The 22,045-nt window shown below is 53.8% G+C and overlaps 4 protein-coding genes across 4 annotated transcripts; 2 read left to right on the top strand and 2 right to left on the bottom strand.

Annotated features, from left to right (window-relative positions):
- Window positions 1-10,166: 10,166 nt before the first annotated feature.
- Window positions 10,167-11,124, bottom strand: BZA05DRAFT_385032 (uncharacterized protein). The gene has a single exon (XM_051482371.1). The coding sequence runs from the start codon at window positions 10,969-10,971 to the stop codon at window positions 10,432-10,434; it is 540 nt and encodes a 179-aa protein (XP_051343597.1). The 5' UTR covers window positions 10,972-11,124; the 3' UTR covers window positions 10,167-10,431.
- Window positions 11,125-12,870: 1,746 nt separating this feature from the next.
- BZA05DRAFT_433258 (P-loop containing nucleoside triphosphate hydrolase protein) lies at window positions 12,871-17,451 on the bottom strand. The gene is made up of 3 exons (XM_051486255.1): window positions 17,056-17,451; window positions 13,432-16,993; window positions 12,871-13,377 (listed from the first exon to the last, which is right to left on the bottom strand). The coding sequence occupies exons 1-3, from the start codon at window positions 17,306-17,308 to the stop codon at window positions 13,104-13,106; spliced, it is 4,089 nt and encodes a 1,362-aa protein (XP_051343596.1). The 5' UTR covers window positions 17,309-17,451; the 3' UTR covers window positions 12,871-13,103.
- A 732-nt stretch (window positions 17,452-18,183) lies between these two features.
- BZA05DRAFT_312387 (ankyrin repeat-containing domain protein) lies at window positions 18,184-18,759 on the top strand (the record flags this gene model as incomplete). The annotated part of the gene is made up of 1 exon (XM_051480340.1): window positions 18,184-18,759. A coding segment is annotated over one exon (576 nt), but the record flags the coding sequence as incomplete, so codon positions are not given.
- Window positions 18,760-19,618: 859 nt separating this feature from the next.
- On the top strand, window positions 19,619-20,846 carry BZA05DRAFT_385025 (uncharacterized protein). Its single transcript, XM_051482370.1, has one exon. It carries the CDS (start codon window positions 19,947-19,949, stop codon window positions 20,727-20,729), a length of 783 nt encoding a protein of 260 aa, XP_051343594.1. The 5' UTR covers window positions 19,619-19,946; the 3' UTR covers window positions 20,730-20,846.
- The last annotated feature ends 1,199 nt before the right edge of the window (window positions 20,847-22,045 follow it).

The raw sequence follows: 22,045 nt of genomic DNA, 5'->3' as shown, positions 1-22,045 counted from the left end.
TAGCGGATATAGTTATGCAGTATAGTTGTGTAGTTATGTAGTATAGTTACCGCCTCGAGGATAGTTCCCTATGCGGAATGGTACTATAGAAGCAGTCCACTCACGGCCCAAGACCGCCTATGTACAGCCTACGGGCAATTGTCATGATGTCCAGCGCCGACAGGCGCCTACCTAGCCTTCTCCTCGCAACACTCGCAACACTCGCAATACTCGGCACTGCCATTTCCCTTCCCTTCCCTTCCCTCCTCGAGAGCATTGGAGATAAGACTAACCGAGCAAGTAACTAGAGTACATATATCTCTTGAATCTTGGAAACAAGCCTGTTTCCGTGGTGAATTCCGTCGGGAGGTCAAGCATCAGCTGTCATCATCATCATTCCCGAATCCCGGGCCGGTGTAGGCAGCGGGCGGTCAATGCATTATGCAACCGATGCAACCGATGCAACCGATGCAGCGAGGCTAAAACTCAATGCCATTGACATTCACCTCCGACTCGTGATATTGGGAGTCTGGAAGAGTGCGCAGATGATGACGAGCCATCGATTCCCGAGCTACATGCCAAAGTCCGATGTACTCTAGTTACTCTACATACATGAGCACGTGAATGTACAATCATGCATGCATGTTAATACTTAACATTCCGAAGGACGCCGAAAAGCCAATCCAGAGATCTGCCGACCCTACATACAAGTCCGATTGGCCGCCCGCCTCGCCTCTGAGTCTCACTAGGTAGAGTACTTAGGGGTGGCGCCGTGGCGGACGCCACAAGCACATATTCGCGGAACCATTTCGGAGACTTCTGGTCGGGCCCGCCAAGGAGAAGAGACGGAGACAGAGACAGGGACGCAACTAGTGGTGCGTTCGCGCGTGCTTGTTCCGCTGCTGTGATGCCGTAGCCGGAGGAGGCGTCTCGGCGTCTTGAGAACGGGCTGGCTGGCTATGCTATAGGAATGGGCTCTATAGTTCTATAATAATGGGCTCTATAGTTCTAGGTATAGAAGGTAGGTGGCGTATGTACCTGTGTACTGGTGCATACGGCACTCGCTCGTCCAGCAGAGACAGTGTGGCTCATGAAAAAATCACCAGCCACAGCAGCTGCCAATCTTCGTCGAGAAAGAAACCCAAACGTGATAGACAATTGCACTGGAGGGAATTGATAGGTAGTTAGGAGATGAATGTTGGAATCTCCTAGAGCATACGAGAAAAGTAGAGCTGGTAGTTAAAAGTACTCTAACACAAAGCATTAGACGGGGACCGTTTTACACCAAAAATGTCCATTTTCATGCCACCTAAACGTACCCTCCACCTGGTCGAAAAAAAAAATATCTTTTATAGAAGCGCTAGAGAATCACAAGCATCTTCATTGACAAAAACCTTGAAGACTTTCATCACGGATTGGGGCTGTACGATTTGTATTGTGCAGGAGTTGAAAAGTGAAATTACATTTTCTGTGGGCTCCCATACAAAAAGCTGGGTACCTGGCAACCATTAACTTTTCCCCGTATGGTATTGCTCAACACCGACAATTCTGAATTCCTTGAGGAATTCTCATATCATAATTAGTATAGTTATAAAGGTCTCTCAATGGTCTCTGATTTCCGATACGTTCGGGTTGCCGTATCGGTGGTTGAAATGGCCATCTTTGATGCAAAATGGGACCCGTCCAATCCTTTTTGTCCTAGTATTTTATATCCAAATATCCAAATCCAATATCTCACACGCAACTTCTCGTCAAAGCCATTTCCTCCAATTATTTCCGGAACAGTGAGCCGTATCCCGTCCACCCAGGCCACCCAGGTCCCATACTCTATCCGCCCATACTCTACATCCGCTACTTTACGTGGTCTGCAACTACGCATCTTCCACAGACAAGCCCTCCACCCGGCAGGACACGAATAATCCGCCTATGCCACACCACCACCACCATCAACACGCCTACTCCAGGGTGCATGGCGTGCTTACCATGCTTACGCGCAAGCAAGGGAGCGATCACGTTATCTGCTCCGCATTGCCTTTCCTTATTGCTTCAAGCTTGTGGGTCGGGTCGCCAACCGCCAGGCGCGGTCCCTCCCCTCCCACCTCGATAGAGCAAAGAGCCAAGAATCGAGACAAGACCGGGGGGTGTCCGACATGCGCATTCACATCATCATCATCGTCGGTCGGCGAGCCAACACCACCACCACCACCTCCAGTGACTACCTACACACCTACCTACAGGCAACTGATGTGCGCTACAACGGCGCGCCGATCCAAAACTCTACAGCTTGCTGCTGCTGCTGCTGCTGCACGGCCCCCTCCCTCCCCCTCCCTCTCTCACCCCTGTGAGCGGCGGCGCCTTTTGTGAAGAATTCGTCGATGGTGGAGCCCACTTCCTTAGAGACCGGGGCGAGTGATTGGCAGAAGCTAGCGACTCGATCGCGCACGAGAATCGACGACGATTTGCCCGATATAACTAACCAGATAACCTGTACGTACCGTATAGGTGGAGTACATATCTACATCATATGTACTCGAGTACATACATCTTGGTAGTTGCATACCACGCCGGAACCAGCTCGTCTGCTAGGTACTTCATGTTACATACCTCGAGTACACCGGCCTCGGGCCCTTCGGCAGCACGGCAGTAATAACTATCGACCTCAACCTCGCAGCACAGTCAGCTGGGCGCAAGTCGAACACGTGTGTGTGTGTGTGTGTGTGTGTGTTTATGTCTTGTCGTTTCCGGAATTCCCGCAAACCAGACGGCCGGGTTGCTGCGTGCTGGGTCGGAGGGACATGGTGGTCCGCCCAGACTGTGGGAAATGGGGGTGAGGGGGGCCGGCGATGCTTTTTTTCTTTTCTTTCTTTTCCTTCTTTTTCTCTTTCTTTCTTTCTTTCTTTCCGCGGAATAGCACTCTAGAGTGGGCAGCCTACCACACGTGTGCGCGCTTAGGGGGCCCATGCACTTAGGCGCTGCCTGCGGCCTGCGGGGGAGGGAAGGGGGCCTCGACTCCGATGGTCGAATGGTGGCCAAAGGGAACAGCAGGATAAGTCCTTTGCTGTGCCGGATATCGGCTGGCCAGGTAGAAATGGATTATGAGGGTGTGGTGGATATGGCTGAGATATCTTGTTGCATCGAGCGCCTGAAACACACACACACGCTCGAGTCTCTCTCTCGCTCTCCGCATCAGCCTTCCAACCAACCAACTGATCCATACGGCCAGCCCAGAGATCAGATCGCCAGAACCCACATCTCCACATCTTGCCCCCAACCCTTCCCACCCCCAAAACAACCCATCGTATCGTATCATGGGTTCACATTTCACCCCACCCCACACGCCGGTGGTGGTGGTGGTGGGCTGGCTGGCTGGTGGTCCCGTTCCAGTCCCTCGTCCCACGTCCCCCCTCGCGTGCGACCTAAACACCGATTAGAACCGACGCACTGGAGTCCAGATCTTCTCCCTGTGCAGCGAGCGCCTCGTGGAGGTGGAGGTGCCTCCACCTAAACCTCCACCCTGCTCGCCCGCCCGTCCAATGAGACGCCCGAGTCGGACGTTGGAAAAAATCCCGCTCTCGCTCGAACTTTGTTGCGATCTTGACGGTCCGGCCGAACGGGCGTGGATCGTCGCTTGAGCGACTCACCGATATTAGTGTTGTTGTTTATTTATTTAGGTATTTTTCGAGCGGCGACGTTAGGGGCGGCTGGCGGGGCGGGGGTGTAGTAGTACCTACTAGTAGTAACTCTTCTAGGCTCTCTCGCGGTCACTGTCGCGGTATGTGGAGTACCTATCGAACTGTCTCGCGGCCATTGTCGCCAATGCTCTGCTCAAATACACAACGGCCTCTAGTTGATGCATTGGAGGAGGCATCGCATCGGCTGTTAGAATGACCAGCTACTACTATTCCATATCATATCATATCATATCATAGAACATCAGGGTTCCCTAGGTAGGTAGTAGGTATGCCTGCTTCACTAGAATGCCTACCTACCAACCTACCAACCTATCATACCTACCCACCTACATACCCGCCCGTAGAGCGATGCGGTGTACCGCACCGCGCTCTACTACGTAACTAGTACCGTACCGTAGCTACTCCACTGCCTACGTAGTACGTAGTTATCGGACGGATCTCGCATGCGCCCACCGGCGGCGGCGGCGCAAGTTGCAACGGCCTTCTTTTCCACCGACCGCACACCGACCTCCTCGTCGTCATATGACGTCGGGGCAGAAAGAGGAGCGAAGCTCGCTACTCATAATGCGGAATACAGGATAAAGTAAACCAAGCAACCTGAGCAAGTATGTGGCGCGTGCGGTGCAGTGCGGTCTGGTGCGGTTGTGGACTATCGAGAATATGAAAGACTACTGGGTAGTAGATAGTAGTAGTAGTTAACTAGTAGTAATAGTAGCGGTAGTGGTAGTAGTAGTATGTAGTGGTAATAGTAGTAAGTAGTAGTAAAGTCCCATGCCGACTGCGCCACGGCTAGTTAGTAGTAACGAGCTGGTTACTACATACCGTACTACCCTCTCTGCTATGGTACTACTCTGCGGACCTACGGTACTACCAGTTCTACGGTACTACTCTACTATATGCTAGGTACCCATTCGCCACAAGAGCACATTCGAGTGCGGCGTGTGCGCGGCGATGTTTCCGCCAACAGAAGGAGCTCGCGCTCGCACTCGCGCTGGGCGAAAGAGACGGCGGCGCCGCGGCGGATCATGGGGCCGGTGCGGCGCCCACTACATACTGGTGTGAGGACCAGCTGAGTCCGCGTATTCGTTGCCCTCGCTTGAAAGTGGTTCGTCTCATCTCGTCTCGTCTCGTTTTCGTCTCGTCTCGTCTTCTGGTGTAGGGTATGTGGTGACTCTACTACATACATACCTGGCACGGTGGTAGGGGCGCAAGATGAGAGACACTGCGCGCTCGGCATGCTCCCTCCCTCCCTCCCGTGATCCTTCCCTTCCTCCCTCCCTCCCGTGATCCTAACCCCCAAGCTCTCGCTTCGGAAGCCAGTTCGCTCGCACGCATTGGGCTTGCAGGGCACGCCCGGCATGGAATACCGTACATATGGAATGGCAGAGTAGGCAGGTAGGGACATGTATTTCCAGGCATGCGGAAATCGATGCAGTGCGTGCGTGCGGTGCTCTACTCCGCTCCGGAAGACAGGAATACAGGAATACAGTGCACATCATCCAGCCGGAAATGGATTATGGATCTGTAGTGAGCGGTTGAGTGTGTGGGCGGGTGAGTGAGTGAGCGAGTGAATGAGGAAGGGAGTGGGCCGGTTTTCAGCTGGTGCGGCGTGACTGTGGCCGTTGTGTAGGGTATACTAAGTACCGGTATGTCAGTGGCAATACCGGTATCTAGTACTGATCCTGCTCGAAGATACCCCCTACACACATCATTCTTCCACCGAGGAAAGGACGCGAATGCCCGATGGCAAAGCTCAAACGTGCGAACTTGCTACAGATTGGATAGTACCGCACAGTACCTACCAATTTGGCGGTGTCTAAGTGATCTGGCTACATAAACCATATCCTCCACCGATGTATATCCGTGGTACTCCACAGTGCGCCGCCCTCCCCCGGGGCGGGGGGGGCTGAGAAGTTTACACCCCTAAGATCGCGGCAAGATCTCTGCCTACATACTTGGGTACTATCCATACGGGAGATCGGCGCAGGGGAATGTTCCGGTTCACGGGGCCTTGAGGGATGAGGATGGGGGTATAAGCATCGTAAACAACCACGGCAAAGATTCCATTGCAAGATTCGACGTAAAACGGGGAACTAGAGTCTTCGTGTGAGTACTGGGAGCAGCCGTGTTTGCCCCCATGGACGGAGGTGGACATGGACGTAGACATGGACATACCGGTCCTCACTGGATATTTCCATAACAACCAACTAGCCAACCAACCAAGGGATCCTTCTGCACATCTACGTACATACCGTACCTACTCATGCAACCACCTTCTACCAAGCGATCGCTCGCAACCGGAAGTAACAACCACGGCGATGCCCTTCAGGCTTCCTTCCACTTGGCCCCAGTTGCCGTACCAACTCTACTAGGTAGTAGCCATTCCCTACATCATCCGACAGAATAGCACCTACTTACACCGCGCCAGCAAACAATCGAGACTTCTGCAGACATGTCTGTTTCCGGCATTCCGACAGGCAGGCGGTATGTAGGTAACTATTAATCCATAATTCCAAATACTACCCTGCCCTACCCTACACTACACAGTACCTACCACCTAGCAGGCCCAGTGCCCACTAACAGCGCTGCAGGGTATGTGGAGTATGTGGATTTTCGCGAACCGCATATCGGTATCTATTGGCCATCGGTGGTCTATGTGCTTTATGTACGGGATCTGACGCTACTTGAAGTTTGAACTTTCCTGTCGGAGCTTTTTTGCGGTTGCTTTAGCCAGCCAGCCAGCCAGCCAGTCGCCACCGCGATCGCCGCATCACCGTCCTCCCCAACGAGAGAGCTGCACAGTAGGTAGAATATCGATTTGAGGTTTCCGGATGGTTGCCGGCTGGCCTCCCAATGAGAGTATGTATACGACTCGGGGCACGGGAGGCCGACATCGATGCCGGACTCCCGAGTCCCGATAACTGTGTACATGTAAATAGGTGCCCAATATTACCCAGCTACTGGCGTGCCCAACCATACCACGACTAGGCACCGTACATTTCTCCGGGAGCATCCGTAGAATCGTAGCTGCAATGAAACCATGAAAAACCGTGATATGTAACATTGATTCTCCCATAGTACGGCAGAGCGCTTAACTTCCGTCCGTCAGTCCGGCACTCGCCTGGCCTGAACCTGAATAGAAAATCTCACCGGTGTGTAGTACCAAATATTTTTCGCTTTCGTCCTATGTATGTAGGTAGGTAGGCCGCGTTAGCTTCTGGACGCACTACATCATAGACAGCACGTAGTTACCAAGGAAGTACCCAGATATCAAAAGTGCAGCAATGTTTAGCAGGTATTCTACAACCCTACATGAGTACAAAAACTTACCATCCCGAACTCGCATGACTCGGATATGCACCCTAAGCACATCTCGGATCGCAGCGAGTCAGCACAGGATCTCAGTTTAGGAAGTTAGGATCCCGGTGTGGGCGGGGAGGGGGGGCCGCGGGGGGCACCAATCGCATCGTGGGTTTCAGATACCCTAAGACACAAACAATCCAATATATACCTTTTCCGCGTGCTCCAACCCAAACGGTAACGGTGACAGTGCTGGGTCGAACCACGAAGGGCCCGTTCCGTCGCCCGGGCCGGTGGGATGGAGAGTACGGCACGGGCTCTACATACCGAGTGTGACTTGCTATGTTCCTACTATGGGCGGGTGGACAGGCTGGTGTCTGCCTGGATGCTATGATAACTATCAGAGTAGCGACGTACTCTAATTATTCCTTTGGTTGGGACCACCACCACCATCCATCATCATCACCATGAGATTCCGAGAACTGGATGTTTTTTTTGTCTTCTTTTTTTTCCTTCTTTTACTTTCTTTTCTTTTCCTTTCTTTTTAGTTTTTGTTTTATTATTTTTACGACAGTAAGCGAGGATTCTGTTTTTGGGTCGAGCGATATCATATCATATCATATGTGATGAAATCGTACTATAGTATGGCATGTGTGGTATGGTATGGTATGGCATGTATGTATGGTATAGTACGCATCGGCCGGTGATCGATAGAGTACTATACATACCGGTACCGTATTCTACCGGTACCGGTGCGTATACGTTCACTCTACACCACAGTCACCGGCTGCCCCCACCATCCACCGGGGTTCTCAGTTGACAGTATGTATAATACATAGGTGGAACAAAATGGTCGTAGATACTTTTGTTACCGGTTGAAATTTTGCCGCAGGAACACTACTAGGTATGACAGTACAGTGCAGTGCAGAGCTCCTCACGAGGGCTGATTTCGTCCCGGGCGAGTGCGAGGGCTCACCGTGTTCTCTCCGGTCAAGATCAAGGTCGAGGTCGAGGGGGGATATAGGGCGCTTTCCCTCCACCATATACTCTAGATAATACTCATATGATGTATTCGGCGGTGAGAACGACTAAGCTGCTCTCGCTGCGGTACGGTCCGCCTAGAGGCTAGGTATCACCGTATCATACCGTAGACAAGGCATCCATTCCCGCCATGTCCCTGCATGATTCAACACTACACTACGGGGAGCGGCGCAGAGAGAAACTTGATCCAGCAACTAGTCAATATCAGGAAGTGGGCATAGGTATTTCGTCAGTGCAGATGCGTATGTACTATGATTCCCACTATGATGGCTTGGTTTACCGCCTACGTACTCTACGGTCCTAAATCCCAATGTCTATCAGTTACAATAGGTAAATGGTAGTAGTAAATCGTCCGCCGCTGAGCCACTTGAGCTTCCCCCCTCAAAGAAAAAACAAAAAACAACAAGGTGGTTGAGTCATCCGTTTAACCGGCGACTCGCCCCGGTACTCTAGGTACTCTAGTTAGGCCCTGCTGCGCTCGCCCTGCTTGCGTGCCGCCCCATATTCCATCTTCTCGGAACAGATCGACGACAACGACAGCTGAGCTCTCGGGTTGGTTTCCCGTCGCCGAGTGACCCCGCCAGCGGCCAGGCCAGACATTCGGCGTGGAATTCCGAATTCCACAAAACCCGCTGCTTCAGTTGACAGATGTGAACCGCAGTCTCAGCAGTATCAGAATATGCATAAATCCAAGCCGGGGGTGCGGAGGGGGGGCGAAAGCGGGGAGAGGATGGAAGCATTGGAAGGAGCCCCACCGGGGAATCCCCCCGCCCCCTTTCACAAGGCACACACTCTATCGGTCCAATGGATATACCATATGCTCCGGTGGCCTGGTACTTACCTAGCCGTTTTTCTCGCGCACGCACGCATCCGGCGCTGAGACATTGAATAGAGCATTGCACGCTTCGAGTGATATGTGCTGCCCATACATACCTTCCTATCTATCTGTGTAGGTACCTACCCACCTACCTACATCCATACTATTCTCGCGGACGGGCGCATGGCCCCCGCCTTGGGACCCAACTCTTTCTCCCCCCTCCCCCGATGACGTTAAGCGAAGTGTTGTATGTACGCACGTTAACTCGACTCGCCCCCATAACCTTACCTGAGCCATTAAACGTGGGAATACCGAGACCAGACGGGGAGTATGTGCCAAGTATGTACATACGTCAGAAGTCGTACGTTCTCTCGATGCTTCCTTCCTAGCGAGCGAGTACGACTGCTCAACGGTACCGGTACCGTAGCGAGGCCAAAATGGGAGGAAGGGAGTGAGGATTACGGACGTCCGCCTAGTAGAGAAGGTACCTTTGTACTGGTACGCTGAGAAGCCCATTCAGCTGAGTGCACCGGAGTGACCGTTTGGACGGCGGGCTATTGTCCGGCCGAACATGGACGATGACTCGACGCGATATCTTCGGATAACCCCCCTCTCTCCGCGACGAAAGCGGCGAGGTCCATAAGGGCGGCAACAGGCCGGGAAATACCGTACCGTTCTCGGGAATGATCGCTCCAGACAGCCGTCGAATCCCCGATCCCAAAAGTAATTCTCCCTAGTTCGGAAAGCTTAGAGCACAAGCTGGAAGCCTGGAACTTGGAAGCCTGGAAACCTAAAAGTCTAGAAGCCTGGAAGCCTAAGGCCTCGCCCTCGCTCTCGCTCACCATGGCCGGAAGCCGTAACCGGGCGTGTGCAATCCTTTTGCCCTCTCCCCTCTCCCCTCTCCCCTTGGGCATGCATATCGATATCCCCCCGACCCGTATCGAGCGAGCGGCTGAAGCGCGGGATATGGGTCGGAGTCCGCAGAATTAACAAGGGAACGCTCAACACTAGCCACCATTCGCACAGTCTCGATCGTGTCTTGTGTAGTTAGCGAATGGGGCTGACCTCCTCCCGGGGCCCCAGTGGCCACCCAGTGGCCACTGCTTTACTACATACGGCTTTTCCATCGTGGAATGGAGTGCAGTGCGTGCACATGTGCTCGCCACGCTAGATATCGGAATGTCCCCCCCTCCTCCTCCTTGAAGCTTGATTTGTGTGTGTGTCGGTGTGTATGTATGTGGGTGTGGGTGTGTGACCCGTGTGTGTGTGCCACCAGACTCCGGTGAACCATCACCCACAGCCCCCCTTTCTCTTTCTCTCCACTGGTCAATGTACGATATCTACCTTCGGTGCGAGTACGGTGAGCATGATAATCCATTCTGCCTGTTCTCGTCCGTGAGGAATTTTCTCCCCAATCGGTCGGCTACACACCAAGGAATCATTCGGACGGAAGAAAGAGTGTGTCTGTGTCATGATCTATGGCTCGCCTGATCTGCGGTGTTGTCAAATGCACTTAGGAGATTGTATAGGTATAGTACTAACTATTAGAGTAGTTATGCCCAGCTTGCAAAGCACGTATCGATATGATGTCAGACCTCTAAGCTACCTACATACATACAATTCTAGCGGTTCGGAGCACACTTCCAGGCTTCGAGTGGTCGACTCGCCTCTCGCACGGTCAGGAAGTACTCTACCTACTCTACTCCATTGGCAACTAATACCGGTAGGCAATAACACCGAGAGCCGCCGGCCGACTCCATCATCAGATGCACATGTCTGTCGGCCTGATGACGGCGTAGTACATATTCTATGTACCACGGAATGGGGAAAACATGGGCGGCCTGACATGAGAACCCTCCAGAATCTTCTTCTGTATGTATGAACCCCACTGCGCGGGACAGGCAACAGCGTCGGTAAGAATATAAGAAAAATACCGGGAGATGGGGGCCGGGAATGTCGAAAAGAAGTAAATGGCATAATCTTCAAAGTTTTGGGACCACTATATCGATCACCAGAGTTCACCCGGTGCAGCGAGTATGGGAGTAAGTACGGTAGGTTTCTGTACATACCTGACTTCCTCCTCCTCATCCTCCGGGTGCGGCGATCGAGTGAGTTCCTTCCCGCTCTCCCGCCACACAGCATGCGTGCAAGTTTCCATGCGGATTTCTATACGAGAGCCGGCTTTAACCCTGACCGTCCATGCAGTTGGAGTTTTGCCCGGTGGTCGCCGGCTCGCACTCGCACTCGCTCAAAGTCGGCGAACATGGATTTTGCGCCGATTGCGCGCCAATTACCTGGCCAGTTGGATTTTGGATTTTGCTTTTTGTTTTTTGTTTTCCGCACTCATCAATCGTATGCGGCCTGTCTATCACTCTACCTAGCGAGCAGAATATGTAGAGTATGGCAGTACCCAGTCCGGTTGATCCACGCCGACGGTCGTGCCCCACTATTTGCCTACGGCAGAAACTCCCCACGTCACCGCGTGAGCCAACGTGATCGAGCCAATGACGCTCAAGTGCAACTATAGACACCGCATGAACAGCGGCCGGGCCAGCCCGCCCGCCAGTGGCGAAAGTTAGATCTAGGTAATGTACCATCCAAAGATCTACATACTCTACACCAGAAACGCTGGCAGCAACAGACGGCGGTCTGGAAGACCACACTTCACAGGAAGGCGAGCATCGATATTAGACATATCAAGAATCTAGATCGTGCCGGCGGAATGCCCGCATGCAGACAGACAGAGAGAGAGCGGCCTAGTCGCCACCGACGCAGCGACGCAGCGACGAGTCCAGGCCAGCCCTGGCCAGCCCCGACTCGAAGCGGACCAGCCGCGGGGAAGCACCGTACGGCGGCAGTGGAAGTCACGCAGAGTTACGCGCGGGGGAGCACCGTATGGCGGCAGTGGAAGTCACGCAGAGTTACGCACACCCATCCAACCAGCAAGACGACGCAACAAAATACCAGCGGCACATACGGTACATTTAGCAGGCTACAAAGTTACAAACACAAGCACTCGATCCAGCGGCGCGGAGGGTGCACCCAGATCCCACATGATGTCCTCGATCGCCTCGTTCGGAAAGCGTAGTTTTAGGCGGTGCGATATCGCGGCCAATGTGTGCCCCAGTAGGTGCATCTTGATGATCTCGATCCGGTCAGGTGCCGAGGCCGGTGCCCTGTTCGGCCGTGTGGATTTGGTGCTCATTGTTGATATGATATGTTCGAATTGATCGGTTTTGGTGGTGTGAATGTATGTAGATGTTGTGTAGTGGGGAATTGGAAAGATTTGGAGATTGGTGATGGAAGGAAGGGTGGCCACTCACGGGAAGGGGGTGTGGTTTAAATCACTGCCGCCCTGGGTTTTTTTCGGTGTATTCTGTCAGTCCGTGTATCCATTAAAGGTATGTAGACGTTTATATTGTTGGAATTGAGAGAATAACTTGACTTGATTGATGTATTGATACGAGAAAGAAGAGAAAGAAGACTACTTATAAAGGGAAACGAGCTCGTGTAGACGTGGAGAAAACCGGGCCTCAGACAGAAGATGCGAAGATACTCGTGGCCGGATACTCGTCGCCCGACTGGGCTGGTGGCTTGAAAGCTTTCAGCTGACGAGGCTGATTCTACTGAGAAGCCATAGGTAATGCTAAGCAGCCACGAAGAAAATGAGAGCAGTATGCAAAGGACATTTGGAAGTAGTAAAGGACCATGGAAAGTAGCAATGACTCCGGAACAAACAATAAGACGCATAATATTAACATCTATGGTTCATCACTCGCCGAGTGACGGTACGTGCAGGACTGTAAATTGTAATCACATGTTCGCTCACCTCGACTGGCCAGGGCGGACAGGAAACAGAGATCGTTTGCAATAGTCTAGATAGGCTGCATGCGAAATAAAATAGGAAGATCTCTCTCTCTCTCTATCACATGTTCGCAGTCAGTACCACCGCCAGTGAGCTCCGTGAGAATTGGTGTCAAAATTCCCTTTATTCCGACCACCGTTGCTGTTTGTAGGTGGCTAGTGTGCACAATGATGATTTCTACAAGTACTCAAGAGCAGACAGTCAAAGGTGATTGCCTAGAGTCACGCCTGATTATGGCCCAGTGCACCGTTCTTCACCAAGCTGTAAATCCTAAATATGGAGTCCACTCCACTCCTGATTCGTCCATTACCTATCCACATCGACATCGACATCCAAAACATCACTCCTGGTATCCGCCGTACGGGTATGCAAACAAAAGAAACAAATACAAATAGGTATCTCTCCACATTTACTCTCCGTAGAGCTCGTCATCGTCGTTTCCTGCCGGGTCCTCCCACCCATTGGGTCTGAACTCTCTTTCGTGGCCATCCTGTTCGAGCATGACCGCTTTTCCTTTTCCTTTTCCTCCGGTCGTGTAGGTGGGCTTCTCATCATCGTCGTCGGAGTCAGGGTAGTTGGCGGCCTTGCCTTTCCCTTTATCTTCTTTTTCTTCTTTTTCTGGCTTCGGATCGGGTTGCTCAAATTGCGCGCGCACACGCTGGTAGTGCTCCAATTCCTTGGCACTATGGCATCTGTCAGTATCCGCAACGGAAGAAATGCAACAAAAGGCGATGTACCTAACACTCCCCACCAGCTCACGTCTAGCCTCATCAAAGTCATCAGCTCTGACGACGACCTTGACGTCATCCTCGGTAGCCACATTATCGAACCACCACGCCGTAGACACCTTCCCTTCCCCGCGCTGTTCCATATTGCGAATTTGCTCATCGACATATCTCGCCTGCTTCGTTATAGCCTTCAACATAGCGTCTGAACAAAGTGCGTACAGGTCCGCACCGGTGTATGTAAACGGCAAAGTTTCTGCGACCTTCATGAGATTGCAGCCATCCTCGATCGCAAATTTCCGCGTGAGTGCCTCGAGAATGGTGAGCTGCTTCTCGTGCGAGTCGGAGACACCAAGGTACAGCATTTTGTCGAAACGGCCGGGACGCAGAAGCGCCGGGTCGAGGAGATCGGGTCTGTTGGTGGCGCCGATAACGAAGACACCACCGCTGCCTTCTTTGCCCTCGCTCATGCCGTCAAGTTCGGCGAGGAGCTGGGATACGATACGGTCCATGACACCACCGCTGTCACCTTGATTTCCTCGCTTGGGTGCGACGGAATCCAACTCGTCGAAGAAGACGACGCAAGGCCTGGCATCACGGGCACGCTGGAATACTCGACGGACGTTGGCTTCGGACTCTCCGATGTACATATTGAGCAATTCGGGTCCCTTGATGGAAAAGAAGTTGAGCGAGAATTCGGTAGCGATGGCCTTGGCGAGCAGCGTCTTTCCAGTTCCTGGTGGGCCGTAGAAGAGAATACCACTTCGCTTCTTCATTCCCTTGGCGAAAAGCTCGGGCCGCTCCAAGGGGAGCTGAATCGTCTCCATAACTGCATACTTGACGTTCGCAAGACCACCAACGTCGTCCCAGGACACGTTGGGGATCCTGGGCGCGCCGATGGAGTCCGAGAAGTTCCTGCGTGCGGCTTCAACAGCCACGTCAAAGTCAACACGGCAAACAGAAGTGACGGCATCACCACCGGCAAATTGGAGGTCTTGTATAGTCGGTATCTCGTGAGACGGGCAGGGCGGCGAAGTTTTCTTCAACCGTTTCGCAAGAGCCGCGACACGGCTCTTCGAGGCAGCCACCGCGCGGTCCAGAACATCTGCTAGATCTCCGGCGACCAATGCGGCAGTCTTTACGGCAATAGCGGAGAGTGCGACATCTGATGCGACGCGGATCTTTTTCTCGTCGACGATGGCCGACAGGAGGGCAGCACGCTCCTTCTCGTCTGGAGCGTTAACTTCAAGCTCATGGGTAAACACGTTGCGGACCGTGTCCGACAATTTGTCCACTTCAGTTGTAGTTGCAACGACAATCTTCATGTCTGCAACAATATCTTTGAGCACCTCACCCATCCGACCGGCAGTAAGAGCCTCGACGTGGGAGATCAAGAGGACACACGTCTCCTTTCCGCACGATAGTGCACGGTCGACACGGGCCCGAAGGAAAGCCTCCGTTTTCGTATCGCCGGCACCTCCGTCCGCGATGATGTCGTACGCATCAATGTGGAAGACATGGACTCCAACATCGGCGGCTGCAGCACGTGCGAGAGTTCGCTTTCCAATGTCTCTCTGCGTCGAAGTGACCAGTATTGCAAGTGGCTGTAGGTTCATCTTAATGGCCCTCGGCGATGTGGCGGCGGCAATCAACTCTCTCAATCGACGATGAGTCTGACTAACAAAGCGCTCCGGCATGGTGATCTGCACCGGACGTCCCAGCACCGTGGCTTCACGGAGGGGCGGCGGACGGAGACCAAGGTAGTTTTCCCAGGTCGAGTGTATCGTAGGAGGAATCTTGCGCTTCTCGCTTCCAGCCTGGACCATCCGTGTGCTCGCGGGATCGACAAAGACCACCCCTTCCCAGACATCTCCCTCCTCCCCTGACTGTTTCACGTCCCCACGCCGCGAGGATGAGCGGCCGTCTTTTCCATCCCCTTCATCGGCAGCGGAGGACACAATACTCCCAACTCGGAACCATGCAACGCAATTCTTGCGCCCGGCGTCCGTAGAAGCAAGGAGCTCCTCGGTCACCCCGTCTTCACTCACTTCGCCGTAAAGACTGCGCGCAAGGACTTCATCGATGCTGACCGCAATCAAGTCCCCCTTCTTAACCAGCCTTCGACAGGACTCAAAGTAAGATTTTAGCTGGAGCAGCAGCGACGGTTGCAGTGCGCGGTCAGTCGACGTTGGCGACGCAATACGTAGCAGCGTGACCTCTTTGGCGGGAGGCGGAAATGCCGGAGCTTGGGAGTGAAGGACAGATGATACCGCGGGCGCAGTTGTAGGGAGCGGAGACAACAGCAAGTCAGCTGTCGAATTATCGGGCAAAAGGTTTGCCAGCAGTACAGGCGACAGATAGACGATTCTCCCGTCCGCTCCGCCAATGCTGAAGACTTTCCCTTTGCCCTTTGGACTCTTGGACGTGTTCGTTGCCGCTTCCCATGATTCTGGGAGAGAGAAAACTCTCACTGGCCTGCCCGGAATTTGTTCCTTTTCTTCGTTATGCACACCGGATTCGTCCCGCGCAGGGAACCCTCTGCTCCCATTGCGTACACTCCCACCGCTACTCTGAGGTCGAAAGTTTTGTCCCCTAGCCACACTCTCTGCGGCAGTCCGCAATGGAGAGGTTGATATGTCATCGCTAGACGTGGCCGCAACAGAGATCTTTATCCAATCCCCGGAAAAGCATCCCAGCTTTGCCAAATCTCCCACTTTCACGAACACTCTGGCCTCATCATCGTCGCCCTCCCTCGGCTTTGGATGCAGGTATCCTGGAGGTACAGGCGAAGTCAGTGGTTGGGGCTGGAAAACCCGCCCCGCAGACTTCGGCATGGGTCCATTTGAATTAGGCGATGCAATCCCGTTTCGCATGAGTGTGGGGGTCGGCGAAATGCTGGGGAAAGAAACAGAAGTAGTAGTTGAGGGAGCGGTCAAAAAGGTCGAAAACTCCAGTGCATCCTCGTCTTCGTCGTCGTCGCTCAGAACCAATGAGTCTGCCGATGCATCTGATTCCTCCATGTCCCCTCCAGCAAGAATAACGCCAGAAGCGCCCGCTAGCCCACCTCTCCGCCGCCTCCGCGCCTGCTCCTTCACAACCACAACCTTCGTATCCGGCTTCAGAAATCCCTGGTTAACGGGCTCTGTCAACGCAATCCGCGCAGTCCGACCAACTACCGCACGGCCATAGCTAAGTCGCAGCACTTCCCCCGAATGAATAACCTTCAGCTTCGACAAAGCATCCTTGACGCGGTCCTCGATGTCATGATCCGTCTCCGGACTATTGATACCCGGCACGGTCCTAACATTGACTATGACAGTGTCCAGATATGTCGGGTTTACTGCGGTCACTAGTACTCCAACCGGTCGCTTGTTGGGCAGCCGTACGCTTTCTAGCGCACCCATGTTCATCGAGTCGGGGATGAGCACGGTGTTTGGCGGAAGCGAAGGGAACTGCGAGCTTGTGGGCATTAATGTAACGGGAAGGATCGTCCACTTCTTAACGCTAGCGGCAGAGGCCAGAGGCGCGATGGCGATATATAGAGTGGGTGGTAGAGGTTCATCTTCGACTTCCTCTGTTGGTGCGTTAGCTACCCCTCCTTCACGCATCAACAATAACACCACCACCGTCGCGTACCATTGAGGTCGATATCTTCCAGCTTCCTGTCCGCCACCACCGCCTTCTTCTGGAAACCAAACACGTCGCGCCAGATGTCCTCCGAGACAAATCCGGCGTCTCCACGCAGCTCGTCGACTATGAAGCGGGCAACGGTTGGGGAACGGTTCTTGGGTCGTTTTTGGAGAGCTACCGATGGAGCTTTTTTGGCTGCGGGTGGCAATGGAGAGGAAGAGCGTGCGGCGGTCGAGGGGAGCGCCATTGCGGAGGACATGTTGTGCGAGTATGAGCTGAGTGGTGATCGAGTATACGCGTGTGAGCTATCGGAGCATGGAGAAGCAATGGATTGGGATTCGGGGAGGATGAAAGTTCGCGTTGGTGGTGGTCGGTGGTCGGTGTGCTGTAGAGTACTACAGGTCTGGCATGTGCCTCGGCAAGGTATTGGTGGCCGTGGATCGTGCGGCTCTCCTATGTACATGCTCCCTACCGGCTAACCGAGCAGATGCAAGTCGGGGGAACTTGCCGTGGGTATGTGCCCGCACTACCTTCCCCGTGCGTGCTCTGTGATCTCCTTTGCTTCGATCTTCAGCTTCTTGGGCCTTTTCGTCACTGGCGTCCTGGCGCTTTAGGCCACATGAGGTATTCCTTTGGATGGCATCATCGTTGGTCACAGGGTCTTCAGGTCCCAGCCTTGCCGGATCGTTCAATGGAAGCTCGAATTCTCACGGAACAGCACCGCGTTGGAGACATTTCCGTTTGGCAACATATTGGCTGACAGGCCCTATTCTATGATGAATCCAAGCTCACTGCCATAAAACACTCACGGCCCGAACAACAGTCAGGCCGGCCATATTCTCGCCACAATATCCATGACGTTAGGTGACGTATTCTGCACTCCGCATTCCCATCTACATACCTCCGCCTATCTCCGAGATAACTGCAATACAATACCCAAATCCCCACTACAACCTTATCAGAAGAAACACCACGATGTCTCTTCCCACTCTTCCCGGCGAACTGATCCTCCTCATTGCTTCCTTCCTGCCCGCCGGCAGTCTCGGCGCACTAATCCTCACCTCCACCCACTTGCACTCCCTCCTCCAAACCGAACTCGCGCGCAGCCTCCCAACGCACCTCACCAGCCAACTCGAAACGCCCCTCCACCTCGCCGCCGCGCGCCGCAACCCCTCACTCTGCGCGCTCGCCCTCTCGCTGCACATACCCGTCGACGCGCGTACCAAAGCCGACAGCACCGCACTGCACTATGCCGCGATCTTCGAGAGCCAGTCGGTGATAACGCAGCTGCTCAGCGCGGGGGCCGACGTCAACGCCGAAAACAAGAACAAGAGCACGCCGCTGCACTACGCTGCCGCCTCGGGGCGGGAGGAGAATATCCGCCTGCTCCTAGCGCACGGCGCGAACGTTGATGCGGTGGCGGATTACGATCTCACCCCGCTGCACTGCGCAGCCGAGTATGGGTATACTGCGGCGGTGCGGGTGATGCTCGAGAAGGGCGCGGGGTCGGAGGCGAGGAATCATGCGGGGTTGACGGCGCTGCATGTTGCGGCGAAGGGTGGGCATGCGATGGTTATTGATGCGATGCTGCGATACGGGGTGAGTGCGCAGCAGCGGACGCTGGGCGAGGAGATGACGGCGTTGCATCTTGCCGCGGAGGCAGGGTACGAGCATGTGTGCGCCATGTTGCTCGCGGGTGGCGCGAAAGTTGGGGATTTAGATCTCACGAGGAGGACGCCGTTGCATTTGGCGGCGAGAATGGGTAGGGCCGAGGCGGTGAGGTTGTTGCTCGAATTTGGGGCGAACCCGCGCGCGGAGGATGAGAGGGGCAGAGATTGTGCTATGGGTGTGGCGGTGGGAAGGAAGGTCATGTGTAGGAGTCAGGCCAGGGCGAGGGAGTATGATATGGTTAAGGGGCTGCTGGAGCGGAAGGGAGCGAAGGTGAGGGAGTTTGGGGAGTTGGAGGCGTTGGTCCAGAGGTTGAGAGTTGAGATGGTCATTGCGGACGATGATGGACGAGACGATGGGTTTTGAGCCGGATACTCTCTCTGCATTTCAATCTTCCATTCCACTCCACTGAGCAGCTTCGCTTCCTGCGTAGATATCGTTGTTTCTGGCCATGTCCGGTGAACTCTGAGGCTTGAGATTCTGGACCAACATGAATAGCGACTCTAGCTTCATAGGAGCATCCACGGATAAGAATGGAAAGTTGCCTGGCTTGGAAAGTGGTATGTACGGCTTGGGAATTTGACCACTAAATTCTCTTGAATCGAGCACTGAAGGCTTATTTCAACTATCCGCCTCGTGAGACTAAATAGCGTGGTGAGACTCGCTGGTAGTCTGGCCATTCAGACTTCCAAGTCCCGTCCAAGACCGTTACTCGTGAGCTATATACCAATCCTGTCATGGGCCAGCACTCGATGTAACGTGTTTTGCCGAGGGCATCGGAATCCACCCCACGTCGCGGCGGCAGACAGGATCCCCGGAATGCGCTTGCTCTGCGATAGGTCTTAGTTATGCAAGTATAGGTCAAGTGTGATGAATTTAAACCCCTCCCTGCCCCACGTCACGCCAGTCGAATCTTCTCGTCGTAAAAGCCCGACCTCTTTCCTTCGCAAACGCCATAGAAAGAGTAGAAAAAAGCAAACTGTCCTCAGCTACGAAAAAACATCTAGCTCGACACAGTTTCTAGCGGACGCCAATCACAACTGCGCTTTCCGCACGTGGTAGTCGCGAGCACACTTGGCGCGTGGCGAGGTCGTGCCTCAAAACCAAGCTGTATTCCTCGCGAACAGGAATAGGAAACAGAACTTTCACTTTTCCCACGGAATTATTTTTTTGCACGCACGCACGCGCCGTACGTTACGGAAGAACCCCCCCTCCAAGGCCCCTCCACGATGTCCGCCTACTCCCAGCAGCCCGCCCTGCTCGATCCTCTGCCGCTGTCGCCCCCCAAAAAGGAAGACGAGCTCCCCGTCGCCCTGCAAGACATCGTTACCGCGGCGATCACCGAAGAGGTCCTCGGCACGGTTCTTGAGCGCCACGTGCAGGCGCACAAGCCTAAGGAGCCGCGCGTGGTCGCCCTCACCGCCGACAGCATCAGCATCTACTATCTCCAGCCGGTGCGCGAGTACTGGTACCTGCCGCTGAAGCAGACGCACACGATCCGGATTGCGCCGCTGCTCCCTGTGCTGCCGGTCGATGCTAGCGAGACCGAGACCGCGAAGTGGGTCGCGGAGATCAAGGATCGCATCACGAGGTTCACCGAGACGAAGGACGCCCCCGTCGACAGGTTCATCCCGCCGAATCACTGGGGCGACTGGAGCGGCGTCGCGGTGTTTATGGGCTTCACGCTACTCATCGCCGCGTACCTGCTCGGCGTCGGAGTCGTCGAGCAGTTCGTGTTCACCACCGAAAGGAGGTTCAACATCGCCGTGGCGGTGCATTGTGGTGTCCTGATCAAGAGGAGTAAGGATGTGAATGAAATGAAGGATCTGCTGGACAAGCACTGGAGCGGGGACAGCAAGGGGAGGTATCTGTGGGTCATCACCTCGTGGATCGAGGGGTGGAGGGCGGTGTCAAGGCTCCGCAGGGAGATCGCCAGGCTGAACCTGTTGATTGCTGCGGCGGAGGAGGAGACGGCCAAGGGAACGAAGAAAGAGAGCAAGAAGAAGAGGTAGATTCTCTCGGCATATGTACGATATAAAAGGGGATACCGGCTCGATGGCGTGCTTATTCTTGTATTTAATTTCATACCCGTCAAACACAAAGCGTTGCTTTTTGTGTTTCTTCATTGATCGCATGCAGCCTATCCAGACTATGGTGATGTGCTCTTCATAATCCTGCTGCGGTCCCGATAACGGACTCGGTGCAGCAGCCCACTTCCCTCCGCCGTCCGCCGTCTGCCGCCTCTCCATCCAGTCGGTCCAGAACGGGCCATCGTCACTGCTCATCTCTTACCCCTCTCAATACCCTCGACCCGGTCCGCTACTGCCCGTTCCCCATCCACCTCAGAGGGCTCGCTGAGTCGCTGGCTACTCTCCCTGTCGTCCGCCGCTCTGGAGGCTAAGTAACCATCCAACGTTGCGCAAGAAGTCCAGATTTGCCGCGCTACACCTCGGATCCGCGAATAGTTGGTGCTGGCATCCTCGTTCTGTAGGCCGTTACGCCTTCCGTGCCTGTCGTGACTCGTCCTAGTCGTCCGCTCAACCTGTTGCCATAGCGTTTTTGTCTCTTCTCTCCAAGCATTGCAGTCAGTGCTTGAAGAAGCGCTTCCCCTAATTGCACTTCTTGGTTGCACCACAACTACCGCGCATCGAGTCAGCTCGTTGTCCAATGAAGATGTTTTGCCAGTGGGAGCGTGTCCAGACTTGAGCTGACAAAATCTGGATGCTGGGGCGCTTCTCGGCCTTCTCTAGAACTACTTGGTCCAGGCCTGGTTTAACTCCTCTTCCGGCAACGGGGAATGTTGAGAGAGAGAGAGAATTTCAATTTATTGTCGCTTACAGCCTGTCTAATATCTAGGCTATGGCGACTGGACGTAATATTTTGCGGGGACTTCGTATCATACTCTACACTATTGATGACCGTCGTGATAATTGATGATTCAGCCTTGACCCTGACAGGCAGTGGTTGGCAGCTGCAGCCGCATCGGAGTTATTATGGCATACGAGGAATAATGCGTAACCAATTCCGTATGTACAATATGTAGCTTTACGGTTTCCGTCAGAGTTTAGTATGAAGTACCTGTGTGCCGTTGAAGCGAACGCACGTTTCTGCATGCGTGTTGACAATGGACATACCGTGGTCGGAAAACTTTAACTATCTACCTAGGCACGCCAAAAAAAAACGTATTTAGGTTGGATAGGTCATATTATGATGATACAGTTACAGCTTCCTTTAATATTAGGATGTGAGCGGGCACACGTAATGTACTTACCTCATACCGTATGAACATTGGCAGCTTCCGAATACCAAATACTGTAGCAGTATGAAG

The sequence above is a fragment of the Tricharina praecox genome (genome assembly GCF_024521635.1).
Source record: "Tricharina praecox strain CBS 144465 chromosome Unknown BZA05scaffold_2, whole genome shotgun sequence".
NCBI lineage: Eukaryota > Fungi > Ascomycota > Pezizomycetes > Pezizales > Pyronemataceae > Tricharina > Tricharina praecox.
This window is presented reverse-complemented; position numbering and strand designations above follow the sequence as displayed.

Bases quoted from the DNA above. Each gene is read 5' to 3' on its own strand.
- BZA05DRAFT_385032 (XM_051482371.1), bottom strand. From the start codon at position 10,971: ATGCTGTGTGGCGGGAGAGCGGGAAGGAACTCACTCGATCGCCGCACC.
- BZA05DRAFT_433258 (XM_051486255.1), bottom strand. From the start codon at position 17,308: ATGTCCTCCGCAATGGCGCTCCCCTCGACCGCCGCACGCTCTTCCTCT. The intron at 16,994-17,055 runs GTACGCGACGGT...ACGCACCAACAG, and splicing joins GGAAGATATCGACCTCAATG to AGGAAGTCGAAGATGAACCT. The intron at 13,378-13,431 runs GTACATCGCCTT...CAGATGCCATAG, and splicing joins GAGCTGGTGGGGAGTGTTAG to TGCCAAGGAATTGGAGCACT.
- BZA05DRAFT_385025 (XM_051482370.1), top strand. From the start codon at position 19,947: ATGTCCGCCTACTCCCAGCAGCCCGCCCTGCTCGATCCTCTGCCGCTG.